Consider the following 18,792-nt stretch of genomic DNA (forward strand, 5'->3'; position numbering starts at 1 on the left):
TTAAAATATTTGTTGTGGATTTATGCGGAGGCCGAATTTAAATTTTTTAAAATAAGCTCACTTAGATACCAGTGATTATACAACCTATTATATTCAAGTTTGAGTACGACACTCTGAATCACAGTTTCTTGTTATATTATACTATACCATACGAAGAGAGTTTTTATATTCTAAATAAGCAACATATAAACGTGCACCCTCGATCAATACGTTAGAATTGCCTATTATTTTGACAACAAAATATGTCCATACATTTTTGCAGAATAGACAAAAGCGTGCTGAGCTAACCCAAAGTCGTCAAACAGGTCCCAAAAGAAGAAGATCTTGACAAGTAGATCCGTGACTAGAGCGTAGCATAGGACCGTAACCCAGTGAGCACATAGTGTGGTATAGATGATACAACAATAGCCACACTCCAAAATAGCAAAAGAGCCCCAACCCCCATTATTATTGATTGAGAAATAGAGAAGAGAATTCGGTGAAAATATTCAGCAAAAAGATGGAAGCTCTGCGTCTTTCAACTTCATTCGCAGGGATCAATTGTTCAATCTACAAAACTAGAAGGAGAATTAAAGTCAACCGCAATGTCCTGCTCTCTTCATTGAAATCCAAACCTTCAATTTCAATTAGGAGCTCCACTCAATTCCGCGGTCGCATCCACTGCGCTGCTTGTAACTGTGGCCACAGTCACCATCATCATCACCACCATGACCATGACCATGACCATGAACATGGCCATGATCATCACCACCATGGTCATGATGAAGGTGATGGGAAGCTTACGAAATCCCAGGAGCTATTTCTCAAATTCGCCAGAGCTATCAGATGGACCCACTTGGCGAATATCTTGAGAGAGCATTTAGAGCTTTGCTGTTGCTCTGCGGCTTTGTTTATTGCTGCCGCTGCTTGCCCTTACTTTCTTCCCCAGCCAGCTGTTCTGCCTCTACAGCGTGTTTTCACTCTCATTGCCTTCCCTCTCGTTGGGGTATTTATGTCTTTTATCTTTAAACTAGCTTTATACTCACAAATGGTTTCAGTTATATTGTACAATTGACCTGTCTAATTGATTGAATAATTTCTTAGTGCAGTCTTAGCTTACAATACAAACTTTAGGATACTATTTTGGCTATAGAGATACGAGGAAATGATCTCCTATTCAAATGCTTTATTGCGTTTATTAATGGACCACTAAAACAAGAAAAAGAATAAAAACAATGGTTTTCCAGTCACTATAATGAGATTAATTAAGCGGGAGAATTATGATTTAAGTCGTAAAATCTATTAGAGTGATTAGCCAGCTCAATCCATTTTCCCGGATGATGATCTTCACCCTAGGACTGACTCTGTTCAGCCTGCAAACTCTCAAAGAATAGGGAGTAAACGAGTCACAAATTGTAGACTATGGACTTACCCCTTGCGAATTATTACTGAATAGAAGGTGTGTAAGTACACTGCATTTGGAACAATTGAAGTTAGGATCTCTAAGTCCTCAGAATATTGCAGTTTAGGCAAAGCGTAATCGATGGTGGTGTATGATGTTGTGGATATCAATTTGTGTAAATCCATATGTAAAGAAGTACGATTACTGCTTGTTCTCTCATGATGAAACACTTTAATTCCTTCGGAAAGTCCCATATTTATTATTTCACTTTATTGTCAGGTCTCAGCATCACTTGATGCGTTAATGGACATTACTGGTGGCAAAATAAATATTCATGTACTGATGGCTCTTGCAGCTTTTGCATCAGTTTTTATGGGGAACATATTGGAAGGTGGCTTGCTTCTTGCAATGTTTAATTTGGCTCATATAGGTAAGTAAAACAATTTGAAAATATCCTCTGGAGGAGAACTTTTTTTTATCTAAGACATATTTGTCAGTGCAGCTGAAGAGTACTTCACTAGTCGCTCCAAGGGTGACGTAAAGGAATTAAAAGAAAACCATCCAGAATTTGCTCTTGTGCTGCATGTTGACAATCAAACTTTGCCTAGTTTTGCTGACTTGACATACAGTGAAGTTCCAGTGAGTGACCTGGAAGTTGGCTCATTTATATTGGTTAAAGCTGGTGAGGTCTGTATCCACACTTCTTTTGGGTTTAGTTGCATTAAAAACTCTTTTACTTATTTATCTATTTCTTTCGGGTTAAATTGATATTGCGCATCAGATTATGTTCTCCATATCTGGCCATTTTATTCCTACTAAATCTTAGATCATGGGTTGTTTGTATAACTTGCATCTTCTACTTTAGCTGAGAAGAGACTAAATAGCAGCAAGTGTCTTTTGTTGGGATTCCAAGATCTCTATGCGTGTGTGGTCTCATGACCTTTGTGATTTGCAAGAGAAGATATACCAATAATTAAACCGTGAAAGCTAATACAAAATTGGCGTTATATTTAAAGCTGATTATAATAACATCAATATATTAAGAATTATTTGGCAGCTGGAATTAGATGAATTTGAGATTAACACCTGTAGGACTCAGAGATTGCAATATCTAGATTGTCGTAATATCAAACTTGGAGGAGATAATTAGCTACTATTGTTTTCTCATACAGACAGTTAGCAGGGAGTGGTAATGCCTTATACAGTTTTTGGCCTGTTAGTATATCTATACATCTGGTGTCTTGGGTTCTTAATCTATATATATATATATATATATATATATATATATATATATATATATATATATATATATATCTGTGTGTGTGTGTGTCTGTAATCATACTTCCATGGTCAAATTTTGTCCTACAACTTATATTGGGTTCCCTTAATTCTGTATCTTTACTTTTACATTTTGTGCTTCGACTCTTGATATGGTGAGCTTTTATGCCTGTTTAACTCTTCATGTTGCTTTGATCAGTCAGTACCAGTAGACTGTGAAGTTTCCCGAGGTAGAACAACAATTACTATTGAGCATTTGACAGGAGAAGTCAAACCTTTAGAAAGGAAAGAGGGGGACAGTATTCCTGGAGGTGCACGAAACCTGGACGGTATGTTGATAGTGAAGGTATGCCCTTCAATAGTCCATAATTCGGATTGATCTCAATTGATTTAAATTGAAAAAGGTGAAGAAATTTGTGCAGTTGTAGCCAAGATGGCATTAAAAGAGAAGACATATATTCCTTCTTTTTTTGCTTTTCTTAGTGACAAGGCGGAGATTTGTCTCTCTTAAATTTGTCAGAGAAATTTACAGAAAATTTCTTAGTTTTTAAGTAAGAATTGTCCAAGCGATTATTCCTTGGCTCAATCGTGCAGTAAGCTTTTTACGATCAATTCCTTATTTTACATTTACTGGCAGAATGAGTTATCAAAATAGACTAGTGCTTGTGATATAGAAGCTAGTTTGCTTTGTTATTTGATTGCTGAGTTGCTGATGCTCATTTTGGTAGAAATTTTTTGTAGCTCATCAGTCACGATAGCAGTATGACTTGTAATAGCTTATGCAATCACGGAGCATTACCAAAACACAGGCGTTGCACACTGTTTGATTATGTGGGAGGGAACGTAATAGTGTTGGAACAATTATTGTAAGATAATGTAAGAGAAGTAGTCCCATGGTTCTACTTCTAATACTGATTTTGCAATATTTAGGGCTAATTTTAGTTGTGGGAGTATTTAGATTAAAAATGGTGTTTGCTATCTTTGATTGTGGGAGTGACAACAACATACCAAGTAAAGTCCCACAAATGGGGTTTGGGGAGGGTGGGGAGGGTATTGTGTATGTAGACCTTACCTCTACCTTGAGAAGGTAGAGAGGTTGTTTTCGATTAACCTTCGGCTAAAGAAATGCATAATCACCACAGTTAAGATAAGGAAATACGACAAAGGAAAATCCATGTAAAGATAAACAGTAATTACAATGTCACACCCCAACCTTGGGGGGTGTGGCCGGCAACTGGTGCCCTTAGGCCCGAGTGCACCAATCGTGATGCTTGTAATATAATCAACCATACGTGAGTCGACAAGGCCTCTGACGAGTGATTACCTGATCAAAAGAGACAACCACCGACACGCAGAAAAGGCTCAACATACGTATATATACAACAAGGCCAACAAGGCCAATATAAACCACAACAGGTCCACTAAGAATGGATGACAAAACCACACAAGACTACTATATACGAGACGACTATCTACAAGCTCTAGGGAGTACATCAGCAACATCTGGTCGTTGTTAGAAGTTGTCGAAATAATGACCTAAAGAGTGATCTGAATACTGTTGGTTTTGTGACAAAAAGAGGCAGTGCCACTAGAGGTAACAAGATGCTGTTAGGATAGTCATTTGACAGGGACAGGTTTAGCTGGAAATAGGTAGTGTCTCCTAAAATTTGAGATGTCTCTGTGTCACTGGAACAAACATCGAAAATAAATGACGAGCGCAAAACACAACACGAAATTAATGCTCGCTAGTCAAATCTTAGGAACCCAAAGTAGTCGATAGTTTGCCTCTTTCTCTCTTCGTGGTTGATTGAGGAAGGCATAGTAAACTAGTCGATAGTTTGCCTCGTTCTCTATTCATGGTTGATTGAGTAAGACATAACAATGAAGTAAGCTCTGCAAATTGGGGGCATGTGTGCCATAAGGTATGTTCTTCACCCCTCTACTTGGGTTGAGTCGTTTTTAGGCCATAGCAAGCCTAGATGTTGAAGGAAAACATGTTAAACTTGAAGTATGTTTGAGGTGTTGTGTGTATGGGACTGTTTTGGAAGGTTTTTTAGCTAGGTTCAGCTGGTTCTTGATGTAGTAGCTTGGATGTGTTGTTGCTGATGTTGTTCTTGTTGTTTTTGGTGTTGGTTTGAATTGGAAGGAAGTGATATATGTGTTACCCAATTTTCTGAAAATCGTAGGTATGTTGTTGTTGATTGTTTGAGCAGGTATGGTGTTGAGAATGTATTGTAAGTTGTTGTGTATGTTGTTGTTGTTGTTTAGACTTGGGGAAGTGGAGATATTAAGGAGAGATCTTGATCACCCCAGTGTATGCGACAGGAACATCTCCATAGAACTTCTCGTGGGACTTTGTCATAAGCTTCTTCTAGGTCGATGAACACCGTATGTAAATCCCTCTTCCTCTCCCTATACTGCTCCACTAATCTCCTAACAAGGTGCTTGACTTCGGTAGTCGATCGCCCCGGCATGAATCCAAACTGGTTCTCAGAAATACACACCCCTCCTCACCCTCACCTCTACCACCTCTCCCAAACCTTCATAGTATGGCTTAGTAGCTTGATAACTCTATAGTTGTTGTAATTTTGTATATCACCCTTGTTCTTGTACAACGGAATCATTGTACTCCACCTCTATTCCTCGGGCATCTTCGCTGTCTTAAAAATGACATTAAACAACCTAGTGAGCCACTCTAACCCTGCCCTTCCCACGCTCTTCCAAAATTCCACCAGAATCTCGTCAGGCCTGGTCGTTCTACCCCTGCTCATCTTACGCATTGCCCCTTCAACCTCTGCAACTTTTACCCCTACAATATCCACTATCTCGACGATTCTCAGAGTGCTCCAAATCTTCGGCACAATATTCATGTCCTCTCCTCATTCAAGAATCCGTGGAAGTATGTCTGCCATCTACTTTAAATGTATGCCTTTTCCACCAATACTTTGCCATCTTCGTCTTTGATGCACTTCACTAGTTCACTTGATCTAGATCTCAGGCCCTCTTCTTCCTCGCCTTGGCTAGCCTGGACAACTTCTTATCCTTGCCTTTGTCCCAAAGTTCATCATATAAGCATTCAAACGCTGCTGTTTTTGCTCGGTGACCGCTAACTTCGCCTTTTTCTTTGCCACCTTATACCTCTCCTATGCGTCCACTTATCCTCCTCGTCTCTGCTCTCCATCAACTTTGTATAAGCAACCTTCTTGGCTTCCACTCCCCTTGGACCTCTGCGTTCCACCACCAATCCCCTCAGTGGTCACCTAAGTTACCCCTCGAGACTCCCAATACCTCTCTAGCAGCTTCTCTAATGCAAGTAGCTGTCGCACTCCCACATATTGTTTGCATCGCCACTAGTCCTTAAAGTTTGTGGGAGTATTCATATTAAATATTGTGTTTGCTATCTTGCCTCAGAGAGATGTCATAATGAAGGTGGTAACAAATGCTAGATGAATTTGTATTCCAAACATCTATTTCCTTCCATCTGTCGTGGGAGACATTTGAGTACAAGTCATGAAGTAGGCGAAAATTGCTGCAATAAGACACTGATGCATTATGATATATGATGTTGAATGTAGCGTGGAATTTTATCTCACAAGAAAAAAATTGCATTCAAGATGCATTATAATGGTTCCCATAGTTGTAAAGAGTTGATTGTTAAGTTGTTAAGTCCAATGAACTAGTATATTATAGGCCGTAGCGGAAGAATTCTCTCACAACCTTTCTTTTCTGTATGCAGTTTGTTTTATTCTATTGCAGATAATAAGTTCATAAATAGGTTTACTGCCAATAATAAAGTAAATAAAATGTTCTGCTGCCATGCAGAGGCTTCGTCTGACTTGTATTTACTGTAATGATTGATTTAGCAGGTAAGAGACATGCTTCAGTTAGGTGTTCATTTTACCTCAAAAATCTTTTTTCTTTTCTTGATTGCTTTTCTTTTCCATCCTTTTTGATGATTCTGCGCTGGATCTTGTTAGTCATGTTTCTAATTTGGATCATTGATGTGTGAAACCACTGTTGCCTCTTCTCTTAGTATCTGCGTGCGTTGCCACTTTAACTATTGGGATGTGAAGACTGAGATCGAATCTCTTAATGGATAAGTGAGTTTTAAAATTGATTATCCATTAAGCCCCCATGGCTTTGGTCTAGTGATAAGAGTGCAGCGAGTTATGTGTTGGTTAGGCGCCCGTCAAGGGTTCGAACCCTGCCGCAAACATAACTTGGAATTTAGTGGAGAAGGGTAGAGAGGCGTGCTCATTATCCATTGAGTTTCGTCCCACGCGCTACTGGCCCTCGGGGATTTATCAGTTATTGAAAATAATGATTATCCAGTATGAGACTTCCTTGATTGTCTACAATATTATAGATTCTAGAACTCCCAGATTTGCAAAAACAAAGGGATGTCATTCTAGAGTCCCTAGATCAAAGCAACGACCGTTATTTGAAACCATAAAAGTTTTAATCCCAAAAGTTAATAAAGCTTGGCCAGGGGCCCAAGAAGTGACTTCAAAGTGGTAAAATGAAGTAGGTGCCTGAAAGTTAAAGTCTTATTTACTAAACAGTGTTAAACATCGTTAATTGAGGAGCTTTGAACTAAAACAGTTTTATTTAAGAAGCACTCAATTTAATTTGTCTAATTCAGTCTTTTTTAACTTTGATTTTCTCTATAGGCAAAGAAGACGTGGAAAGAGTCCATGCTCAGCAGAATTGTGCAGCTGACAGAAGAAGCTCAGCTAAGTAAACCAAAACTTCAAAGATGGCTTGACAAATTTGGCGAGCAGTACAGTAAAGCAGTTGTGTTATTATCTCTAGCAGTTGCGTTTCTTGGTCCATTCCTTTTCAAGTGGCCTTTCATTAGCACCGCAGGTACTTTTAGGAGTCTTAATTTGAGCAGATACTTTTTTGTTTGTATTTATGTGTTGCTATCCACATCAGTCTTTCTTGCATTACTTCAGACTTTTCTATCAGGAAGAAGGGATTTAAAATGCATATGTTTTTGAGGTGTTAAATGGGTTAAAACAACCGTTATTGAACTTTGTGTGCACGCTTGGGTTTGGATCTCTGTGGAGACATCTGTGTAACTGTTACCCACTATCAAGAGTAAAACTTTTTCATGATTTTTAATGCAAGTGAAAAGAAGGAATGTCCATATGGATGTGTCTTTTTCATCATCTATTCTCTAAACCATTTGGTTATCTGGTGACTTTTTTCCTTCTTTTTCTGCAGCTTGCAGAGGATCAGTTTACCGAGCATTGGGCCTCATGGTGGCTGCATCACCTTGTGCGTTAGCTGTGGCACCGTTGGCTTATGCAACTGCCATCAGTGCCTGTGCAAAAAGGGTAGCTTTTCAAATTGGCAGACAATCTACTTATTAAACTTGTGGTGTCAAATCCTTTTCACCAGCTTTTTAAAAAAAAAATATTTTCCTAATTCTAGAACTTGTATAATACCTCATCATTCATCTCAAAAAAATAATACCTCATCATAGTCTTTATGTTTGAACCATAGTCATCCTATTTTCATTATTATAATGCTACTGTCAGGTCTGAGCAAAACTTTCCAAAAAAAAATAAAATATATATATATATATATATATATATATGTTGTTCTAGTTCTGGTAATTTGTATGAGAAAAGCTATTTTGCCTCTCCTTTTCCATTCAAAAAAATTCTGGTAACTTGTATAATATTAATACCTCATCATAGAAGTCTTAGGCTCCTTGTAAGAAGAACAAGGAAGTTTAATATTTGTTTTTGTCTTAGCTCTTCTTGATGTAATCTTGGTTCCAGTACAAAATTTTTGCTGATGATTTATTAATATATTGGATCAATTACCATCTCAAAAAAATACCTCATCATTGTCTTACAGTGCGTATTTCCCATACTTGTCTTATTTTCATTTTTGTAAACGTTATTTCCAGGATCTGAGCAGAATGATATTATCATATGTTGTTTCAGGATCAGTCTTTTCTGTTCACAGGATCTTATGTGGTGAATTTTGTTTCTAGGGGATATTGCTTAAAGGTGGACAAGTTCTTGATGCCTTGGCTTCATGTCATAGTATTGCATTTGACAAAACTGGTACACTGACAACTGGGGAGTTCATGTGCAAAGCAATTGAACCGATACATGGACATGGAAAAAGAATTGCTTCTTGTTGTGTCCCCAGCTGTGAGAAAGAAGCACTTGCTGTTGCAGCTGCAATGGAGAGGGGTACAACTCACCCGATTGGAAGGTGGTGCGAATTGATATGTCTCGATATATGTATTTAATCTGTTTATTTATTTGATATGTTTCTATATATGAATTTTGGATGCTTACCCCTTTCTAACATTATGATTATACACTATCACCTTTAAGTGAGTTTAGCTTAGAAGTCGGTACTAGTACCTGAGATCACTTAATGCTTATCTTCTCTGCTTCGTCCTCCATTCATGCAGAGCTGTTGTAGATCATAGCACAGGCAAAGACCTCCCCTCAGTTTCAGTTGAAAGTTTTGAGAATTTACCTGGTAGAGGCATATTTGCAACAATATCAAGCTTTGAGGTATTCTTTTTCCTATCTGCTCACTATTAGTTCTACTCTGTTCAATATATTACCTTTCCAATACAAGAAGTGATCTCTCCCTTGTAGCTCCTCAGTGGACAATTAAGCTTAAATTGTCTTCATATGTAATCTTGCTTGATCAAAAATCTTCACCAATGTGATGTGCCATATTAAAAGTTACATTTTATTTTGTAGACTACTTATTGAGGTCTAGTTTTGAAGCTGATATCCTGATTTAACCTGGTCCTTGGAACTGTACATTTAAAGTGGTTTTACATCAGGTGCACCATCTAGACTGCTGGTGCTGGACTCAGTTCTACCTTTAATACAAGTGTGGGACATCTACTCCCTAACGGGTTAGGACACACGGTAATAAGGCTTTGGAGGGCAAAATTTTAGGTCTTAAAGTAGTGGAATTCATCTGTTTTTTAGCTGAATCTTGCATCTATTGCAGATTCATGTCTACCTATAGCAGCGCCTTTTGGTTGTTTAGGGGCAATGAGAACCGAACTTGTAGACAGGCCAAAGATGTTGAAATATCGGTGCTGTGATTTTACTATAATATCTTACATGGCAAAGGACATTTGGAAATTAAACCTAAGACTAGATATATAGCATACCGCGAAATGCTGCATGTACTGAGGACCACCTAAGTCTGCTGGTTAAGCAGTTCTGCACCCAAGAATGATTGACCTCACCTGTCTGAGTTGGAGTTTACTCTAGACTCTAGGGCTTTGCTTTGCTTGACATTCCAAAAGTTTTTGGCTGAGTTGAAGTCTATTAGCACAGGATAGAAAAAAATTATAGGCTGGGTTTAGGGTTGCAAAATCAAATAGTATGAGCTGGGGCTGCTTGTGCAAAAGGGCTAAGGAGGAGCAGATTACTGTAATTTTGCAACAGAGTTATGGGTCCTAATTAATTCCATGTTTAATATCTCATGGATGACCTAATAAGCTGGTGAAGTTTTAACAAGTTGAAGGCCAGGAATATCCCTCCCCTTTCTATTTATTAGTTATGGTGAGAAAGAAATAGTAGATTATTTTAGGCTATAGAAAACACTTTGTGGAAAGCAAAAAGCTCTCTTCTTTAAACTTAAATTTGCTGTTACTTAATTCTACAATGGGAAAGTTAAGTTATTATTCATTATATTTGTCTTATAGCCAGGACTCGGAGGCGGTAAACCGTGGAAAGCTTTTCTTGGTTCTGTGGAATACATCACCTCACTTTTCCACTCTGAAGATGAATCGAGAAGAGTTCAGGAGGCAGTAAGCACATCGTCTTTTGGAGGTGATTTTGTCCACGCTGCTCTCTCTGTTAATAATCAAAAGGTCAGTTGTTTCTAATGAGTATTAAAACTTTGGAAATCCACATTCCCTCTTCTTTTTTTTAATGATGATGGTGTCCAGGCAGCTTGCTTGCACCTCGAGTACTCCACCAGGTACTTGCTACCTTACACCAGCACAGGTACTTGGTAACTCTGTCCACCAAGGTTTAGATAGATGGGAAGAAATCACCTAGTGTTTTTTTGCCTTCGTTGGGATTGGAGCATGAAACCTCATGGTTCTCCGCCCACTTCATTGTCACTAGGCCACACCCTTGGGTGCATAATATTCGCATTTTCTCTTACTACCAAGAGTTTTTATTTTTATTTTTTCCATCTCTTAATTGGATTGCAATACACTACTTGTATCCCATTATGTTCCAGGATGATTTGGTGTTACCATTTACTTGTGAGAATCAAATTGGTCCTTAGTGTATTGATTTACGAGGACAGTTTGGTGGGCACATGGTACTTGGTGGGTTGGGATTCTGTAGCTTATAGTTTTGAGTTTTGGATTAGTTTGTCCATGTTTAATATAGGTCAAACAAATGGTTGGACTTCAATTTTGTTGAAAAAGGTCTTTGGTCTAGATATATCTAGGAAGTAATTCATAATGTATTCAAGCCAGATAGTTATACAGAAAAGACTTACAAGAAGCCATTAAATACGTCAAAATTACCATATAGCAACAAATAAAGCAGTATTAAATCATACACCGGTGTGAGGGTTGGGGTATGGAAGTCGGAGAGAGATATGCAAAGGGGAAAAAAATGCCAACTTACCCAAATTGCAACAGATAACTTTTCTCATGTCACCTATATGGATAATTTTGTTCTTATTCTCAAGGAATAGTTTTCAGAAATCCAGATCCAAGATTTTTGAAAGTACTCAAAGGCAGGAATATATTCAATCTCCCTCAGTCCCTCCCCCGATACCAAAATTCATCGCACAAAGTCATGAATAAAATGGCATCTCAGAAATCATGACTGTGTCCTTGTCCTTCAATCCCACCCCAAAAGCATGATTCAGGGATTCCTATTTTCCTGGGAAGCATTAGCAATGTGGTTTGTAACACTAATCTAGCCCCTGAAACTCATCGAAAACCAGCTAATGGTCACAGTAGACAATCCAGGAGAACCTTATTCCTCTTTTCATGACTTTTCGAGCAACAAAATGTTGCAGTTATCACTTCACTTCGCAGTTTTTCAATCTTCAACACTGTAGACTTCAAGAGTATCACTTAACTCAACTTTTTGGCATTAAAATTAAATGTTTGTTTAAATCAGTGTCAATTAACTCAAATTTGAAAATGAACATTGGACCAATCTCCCATGTGGACTTGTCTCATATTGGACTTTTTCTCGTGTCCATCTCGTACAGGATGCTTGTTATTTTACTTGGTGAATTTCTCAGTTTTTTTATACCTCTAAAAAACGGAAATCGTTATGAGTAAAATCACAAAATGGAAGAGAGAGGCTGAATCCAAAATTGAAAATATATGTAAAGAAGGTCTGGTGTTTGAGCCACAAGCTAATCTATTTTAAACATCAAGATTTCAAGGGCTTCTAAGAGCAACATTTCCTTATAATTGAGTATTGTTGGGTATCAAGACCTCTTTGCAATCAAATCAAACATCAGCTTACTGGATTTTGCTAGGCAAAGCCAGACCGAATATAGACTTCAGTGATAACTTAAGAGTTATGATGTACAAATATTTAATGCTCATCTCTTTTTTAGAAATTACCCTCAAGCTTCTTCCTCATCCATTCCGCAGACCATTTTGCTGATTCTGTCTTGGTACCAGGTAACTCTTTTTCACTTTGAAGATAAGCCTAGACCTGGAGTTCTAGACGTTGTACAGACACTGCAGAATCAAGCTAAACTTCGTGTTTTAATGTTAACTGGTGACCATGAGGCGAGTGCACGTAGAGTTGCTAAAGCTGTGGGTATCAAAGAAGTTAACTACAGCCTAAAGCCAGAGGATAAACTTTTTCATGTTACAAGCATTTCAAGGGATACAGGTGAGTCGCTAAAGCTGGCAATGAGAGGTTTCCTTTCATGTTTTTCAGGACCATTTTAGGTTTCCAAATTCTAAACAAAAAAATTATTTGTGGTTTCGCACATTTGCTCTCACTTAACTAGCTCATGTTCATATTTAACTCGCATCTTAATACACATGCCAAATGACAACTTATCAAAAACAATGAAAATTACTCATGCTAAGTCACCAGATTAAATTAATATATAGCTGGGGCAGCTGTGGCTAAATGCTTCTTTAGGATTTAATAAATGTTCTATGAAACAGGTAGTATGTGTAACTAGTGGTTCTATGGAAAGAGGTATCATTTGCTTCTTTCTAAGCCATACAGCTTACCCTAAACTTCTCAACCATCATGGGTGTAAAATTTCCTACCCTCAATTAATTTGACAATCTAAATGGGTTGCTTTTAGTGTTTCTCTTTCCTATCAATATATCTAACATTAACTGCTATAGAATAAAAAGGTGTTACCCTGATTTGGACATTGTTCATTACACCATGTGGACCAATTCACGGTACTCCTTGACCAAACTTCAGAACAATTTTCAGATTTTGTGCTTAAGACGTATTCCACAACCCCATTTAGGCCTGATGTTCATGCAGCGTGTTTGCTCCTTTTTGGCTCTCATGTCATGTGATGACACTGTAGTGTGTTCATAATAATAGCACTTCTTAACGGTTTCTTCATTCTTTTGTCCTCTTTCTTTCTTCCCCCAAACTTAACCGGACAAGTTTCCTGGTTAAATTCATCCATAAATGAGTAGCAGCAAACACCCGAATATTGCATGTCTTGTCCTGCTATTCACCTGAGCTTCAGCTAACTAAAGCAGATTGGTAAATTGCTCCTTGGTTTTTGTACCGTACTTTTTGGAACTTCCAAGTTTTGTTTCACTCCTTGAGAATTCTTTTGGATATTGGTTTAGAGATAAGAACTGTGTTTTAAGACCTTTGAGTCAGTCAACTCGGAACATACAAACGAAAGAGGAGAAGAAGCTACCTCATGCAACAAATCATTGGACTGCGACCTAAAAGATTCAACTTATCAAACTAATGGCCAAATTTTGATATTTATTTAGCGTCTTTATGTTGATGTTTTCTAAATAGTCAATAACAAATTAATTTAACCAATGCTAAAGCATTGAAGTTTTAACTTTAAACCATCAAGATAAGCAAGTTTACATATGCTTCTGTGGGGACCCACTCATGTCCATAGACTATAAAAGTTAAATAAATTGGAGATCCCACTTAGAACAGAGGACCTTATAGGTGAAACTGGATGGAATAAAGCATACACCCGAAGTTATTTTGCTGTTCATGGTAACAAGGAGAAGTCGAAAAAGGGTAAACCTTAGACATGATTCTCATTTCTCTCCACTTTAGGGTCCCAGGAATGTGTATGTATGGGGTGCAAACATGGGTAGATGCTAATCAACTATAACTTTTCCCGATAATTCATGTTTCCTTATTGTGCTAATTGTTACCTGACCAATTACTATACTTCTGAGCAGGCGGCCTCATAATGGTAGGTGATGGCATCAATGATGCCCCAGCACTTGCTGCAGCTACCGTTGGTATTGTGCTGGCGGAACGAGCTAGTGCGGCTGCCATAGCTGTTGCGGATGTACTGTTGCTACAAGACAATATTTCCGGTGTCCCATTTTGTGTTGCGAAATCTCGTCAAACAACATCCTTGGTATTTCCTTTTCCTTTGTAATCAACACGTCTTTCTATATGCAGCTGATGCACACCCCTATACTTGCAGATCAAGCAAAATGTGGCACTTGCTTTGTCTAGCATTCTTTTGGCCTCTCTTACATCAGTATTGGGAGTCCTCCCACTGTGGTTGACGGTATAACTCTCTTCCAGATATTTCTCACCTTAAGTTTATCCATCTTTGTTTCAATCAATCTGTATATCTGTCCAGCTTGCTGCTCTTAGTCTTTGTGCAGCTATTAGGTCCAACAATTATAACCTAGTAGGAGACACAAGTTAACCTTTGTGAAATTTTCTTATTTCTAAGTGGTCCAATTCCTGTTATTCTTGGAAGATAGATAGATTTACATTCTGCCGGTGATTTGCAACTACGGATAATCAGAAACTGCATTTTTGCCCTAGCTTGGTCGCTATCTTAGTAAATTCATTTGAGCTGGTATGTCAACATTGCAGGTCCTCTTGCATGAAGGTGGCACGCTTCTTGTTTGTCTCAATTCTGTTCGTGCTCTAAATCCTCCAACATGGTCATGGAGGGAGGATGTTTCACAAATGATTGACAAATTGCATTCTCTAATTATGTTCTTGAGGCATGGCACCCTACCTAGCACCATTCAAGCAGCCCATTTGTGAGTATTGACTTCCTGCACTGTAGCTGTTCACATGCCAATTGAGATGGAGTGTCGAAAACTTTGTTGTCAGAAAGTGAAGAATACTGCACTGTACATGTTGAACCTCTTCAACTAGATTGTCAGGTGTACACTTGAGGCTAAATCAGCCATATATATTCTTTTCCATGTTACTGTAAAGATGTAAGCGGCAAAGCATCTAATTTTAATGCAGGACGTTAGGGAACCATTAATCATAAAGTTGGTTGTCTTTGTCTTGTACCACATTTGTACAAGTCTCCTATTGGAAAACGGAGTTCTGGTCTTATCTTTACCTTAATGGCTTGGTCAAACGTTCAATTTCAGTTATGATGACGCGCTCGAACAGTTTTTTATGTGTTAACAGGCCCTAAAGATGTAGAAAAGATCAATTGAACTCTCTCAAAAGTGGTAGTGTCTTAAGAGAAACTCTGTCCGGTCTTTGACGTTTTGTAAGTTGAGTTTCATCTAAAGAGGAGGAAGTAATAGAATCTGGCCTGATCTGAATCATAGTTGAAAGTTTTTTTGGTTAAATTTGTTTTTTACCTTCTCCTTACGCTTGTCACTTATGGCTCTTATATAAGGTTTAGATTAGCTTTAAACAGTGCAACCTCCACATTGGCAAGGGAGTTCCTAAATACCTGATGCAATCCTTATAATGATAATTTGTGACCTTTCTAATTGCTGCTCTAGGTTTTCAGCTTCACTATGGCATTACTGAAACACTACTGTCCACAATTCAATTCTTTCTTTCAGTTCCCTGCGATTTTCAAACTCATCTGGTCATCAACATTTAAATTTGAAAAGGAAAGATAATAACTTAAAGAATAAAGTTAAAAACTTTGCTTCATTCAAATCCTTCCACCAGATTTCATTGTTCATTTCTTTGGCGGTAGGGTCTCTCAAAACATATTTACTTACCTAATCTTTTTTTCTTGTTTTCTAAATCTGCCTGAATATAAATTAACAAAACGACTTTTTTTGGTTTTTTTTTTCTTATTTGTTCCAGCCTTAGCATTTCTGCCATTGGAACTTAGCTTTATACTCTCCCTCCCACTCTCTCTGTACAAAACAGTCCAAAAACTATTTCCTTTTTTTGACGATCCCACGCAGTTGAAGCTCAAAGCCAACATGTGCCCCCTAAACTTAGAGAAAAATGAAACAAAGGCAGTTTCCCTCTCTCTAATCGATTTTGCTTACTCCCATTCGATTAGCACCTGTATTCCTAAATCCATCAGTAGCTTGTTGCATACACAAACCTAACCCTATTCCACTTGGCATTTGATGATTTTGTTGCTGAAACTGCTGTTGTTGTTGATAACGTTGCTGCTGTTGTTGCTGCTGAAATTGTTGCTGCTCAATCCCCACCATATAGTTCCTCACCTCCGCTTTAATCATCTCTTGCATCACTCCCAACAACTCCTGACTAAACGGCACAAACACCTTATCTTGCTGTTCTCCTGCAGTTTCCTGATTTAAAGCACGTTGAAACGGCACCGCCGCAGCCTGAGGCGGCGGTGGTGGAGGTGGCGGAATCTGCATAGCAACAGGAAGCATCTGGAAGGGATTCTTCGACTGAGTCGACTCGACCGAACGATTAGAAAACTCGACCGAGTCAACTCCGGGAAGCGAAAGGCTGAGGGAAGTCGGGGGATCATCGGAGGGAGAAGACGTGTCAATAGACGGCGGCGGAAACACACCGCCAGCTCTAGCGACAGGCTTGAACAAGTGAGATTGAGATGATGACGTAACGTGAAGGCTCGAATCACTATCGGAACCCGACGGGCTACCGGGACTGAAATGGAAACCCGACACCGGCATAGCGGATCCGGCACTAACGGATCTCTTTAACGGCGGCTGTTCATTTTGAAAAATTTGATCGGCGAGTTCGTTACCTTCATCAGCACTAAGAGAGGAGGACTTCCTTTTCAAGGTAGAGTTCCAGTGGTTCTTAATGGCGTTATCGGTTCGTCCATTAAGAAGTCGGGCTATAGTGGCCCATTTATTCCCAAATCGAGCATGGGCCCGAATAATGGTCTCATCTTCTTCGGGAGTAAAAGCTCGATGCTCTACTTGAGGCGATAACTGATTACACCACCTTAACCGGCAAGATTTACCGGATCTTCCAGGTATGGATTTGCTAATAAGAGACCAATTTCGTGGTCCATGTTTGTGAACGAGCTGCTGTAAAAGCTCGTCTTCTTCGGGGCTCCATGGACCTTTAACCCGATCCATATCTTTCTTAGAACTGTTACTGCTATTGGCCATTTTTGTGTTGTATGTGTGTTTTAGGAAGAGGAAACGTGAAGAAGCGGAGATTTATATATGGGAGAAGAGGGTATAAAAGGGCAAAGGGATGACCGGTAAAGCCGGTAAGTGGGGAAGAGTTGTAATCGTTATGGGCACCGATTGATATTTTTTTTAAAAAGAGGGATAGGGAAAGCGGTTGAAAATTAGAGATGGAATACAGCTGTAAACAGGGACACGCGTCACAAAGAAAGATTACACTGATTTACACAATAACAGATTGGGGGGGGGGGGGTTGTAGGCTCCTGTTTTCAGTTTTAGAGAGGCTGTTCCTCCTCTTTTTCTATAAGCTGCGTGTACATTACTTTTCTTTTTTTCTTTGTTTTTTCTTCAACTTTGCCTCTTTTCCCACTAACCTACGTACCCAAGGAAATTTGTTTGGTTCTAATGGAAACAAACAAAAGTTGAAATGTAACAGAGTCAGAGGTTGTTACCTGGTAATTTGGGTGCCACTATGTACGAATAATAAGAAGCAAAATGTTGAAAACAAATTTTAACTTCGAATCAGATTAATAGTGCTGAAAATGTTTCATTTTTCCCTTATGATTGATATTTAGTATTTAAAATTTATTGATCCATTAATTTGAACTGAATAGGTCGATTAAATTAGTAACACTTCCTCTATCAAGAGGTTCTTTTTGTACGTAGAAATATCATATTAACATTTTTAATTATTCCACCACACTTCCTAGTAATACCCTAAATGTTTATTTAAAGGGCTTGCATTGGATGAGCTGGTAAATATATCCCAGTTAAAGAATGAGTTAATCTAAACTCGAATTATTCATACACAGTAAATCAGTTAAAGAATGATGAACATCCTCTGTAGATTTAAGACTTTATTAAAGAGAAATAAAGCAAGTGACTTGTAACTGAAATCATGACACATTTATTTATATTTTACTAATTAAAATAAGTATGGGTGTGAGTGGAAGAGAGAGAGAGAGAAGATTAGGGTAACGGTTGAGGAGATGATTGAAAAGACAAAAAAAAAAAAAAAAAAAAAAAAGAGAGTGAGGCCATCAGCTTTGACTGAAAGCAAACAGAAACTGCAGTTGACAGCCTGGAGAGCATATAACTTTTCTTTTCTTTTTTATGGGGATGGGATATTTATCTACCCACTCCTTTAATTTTTTCTTTGTTTTCTTTTCAACCCCAACCCCCTCCTGAAAATGAAACGGCCGCACGGATGTGCTGAGCTGGCACTAAACGACAACTTTGGTCGCCGAATCGGAAGGCGAATCATTACTACAATCCTGTCAGTCCAGCCTGTTTTCTTATTTTTTTATTCTTAAACCCCTTCAACTTCCTTGAATATACATATCCCTCCTTTCATTCTAATTGCAACTCCAACGGCCTTTTATCACTATGATAACCTTGCTACTACCCGTCAATCGGTCACCGCCTCTTTTTTAATATTCTTTTTTTAGTATAAGATATACTAGTATTAAAATTCTAGTTATTTAATAATTTACATATATTTCTTAATTTTATATCTAACGCTTAACTAAAAATTAACGCAAAAAAATTGTTCCTATAAAGATGTGCATGAAACCGTCCTTCT

The 18,792-nt window shown here is 38.3% G+C and overlaps 2 protein-coding genes across 3 annotated transcripts; one reads left to right on the forward strand and one right to left on the reverse strand.

Moving 5' to 3' along the window:
• Nucleotides 1–280: 280 nt before the first annotated feature.
• On the forward strand, nt 281–15,194 carry LOC104086061 (probable cadmium/zinc-transporting ATPase HMA1, chloroplastic). Of its 2 annotated transcripts, XM_009590218.4 has the most exons (13): nt 281–985; nt 1,661–1,811; nt 1,884–2,068; nt 2,859–3,005; nt 7,330–7,525; nt 7,886–7,998; nt 8,667–8,893; nt 9,099–9,204; nt 10,365–10,532; nt 12,330–12,546; nt 14,073–14,257; nt 14,327–14,413; nt 14,731–15,194. In XM_009590218.4, exons 1-13 carry the CDS (start codon nt 500–502, stop codon nt 14,905–14,907), a joined length of 2,445 nt encoding a protein of 814 aa, XP_009588513.2. In that variant the 5' UTR covers nt 281–499; the 3' UTR covers nt 14,908–15,194. The 2 variants fall into 2 exon arrangements, with proteins under 2 accessions (XP_009588513.2, XP_070052068.1); XM_070195967.1 differs by lacking the exon at nt 14,073–14,257 and having other exon boundaries at nt 14,302–14,413; nt 14,731–14,871.
• A 547-nt stretch (nt 15,195–15,741) lies between these two features.
• Nucleotides 15,742–17,245, reverse strand: LOC104086062 (transcription factor MYB44). Its single transcript, XM_009590219.4, has one exon. The coding sequence runs from the start codon at nt 17,187–17,189 to the stop codon at nt 16,104–16,106; it is 1,086 nt and encodes a 361-aa protein (XP_009588514.1). The 5' UTR covers nt 17,190–17,245; the 3' UTR covers nt 15,742–16,103.
• Nucleotides 17,246–18,792: the final 1,547 nt, after the last annotated feature.

The sequence above is a fragment of the Nicotiana tomentosiformis genome, chromosome 2 (assembly GCF_000390325.3).
Source record: "Nicotiana tomentosiformis chromosome 2, ASM39032v3, whole genome shotgun sequence".
In the NCBI taxonomy this organism is placed as follows: domain Eukaryota; kingdom Viridiplantae; phylum Streptophyta; class Magnoliopsida; order Solanales; family Solanaceae; genus Nicotiana; species Nicotiana tomentosiformis.

Coding starts and splice junctions, on each gene's coding strand:
- LOC104086062 (XM_009590219.4), bottom strand. CDS start 17,189: ATGGCCAATAGCAGTAACAGTTCTAAGAAAGATATGGATCGGGTTAAA.
- LOC104086061 (XM_009590218.4), top strand. CDS start 500: ATGGAAGCTCTGCGTCTTTCAACTTCATTCGCAGGGATCAATTGTTCA. Junction 1,812..1,883: donor GTTTAATTTGGCTCATATAG/GTAAGTAAAACA, acceptor TTGTCAGTGCAG/CTGAAGAGTACTTCACTAGT. Junction 7,526..7,885: donor GCCTTTCATTAGCACCGCAG/GTACTTTTAGGA, acceptor CTTTTTCTGCAG/CTTGCAGAGGATCAGTTTAC.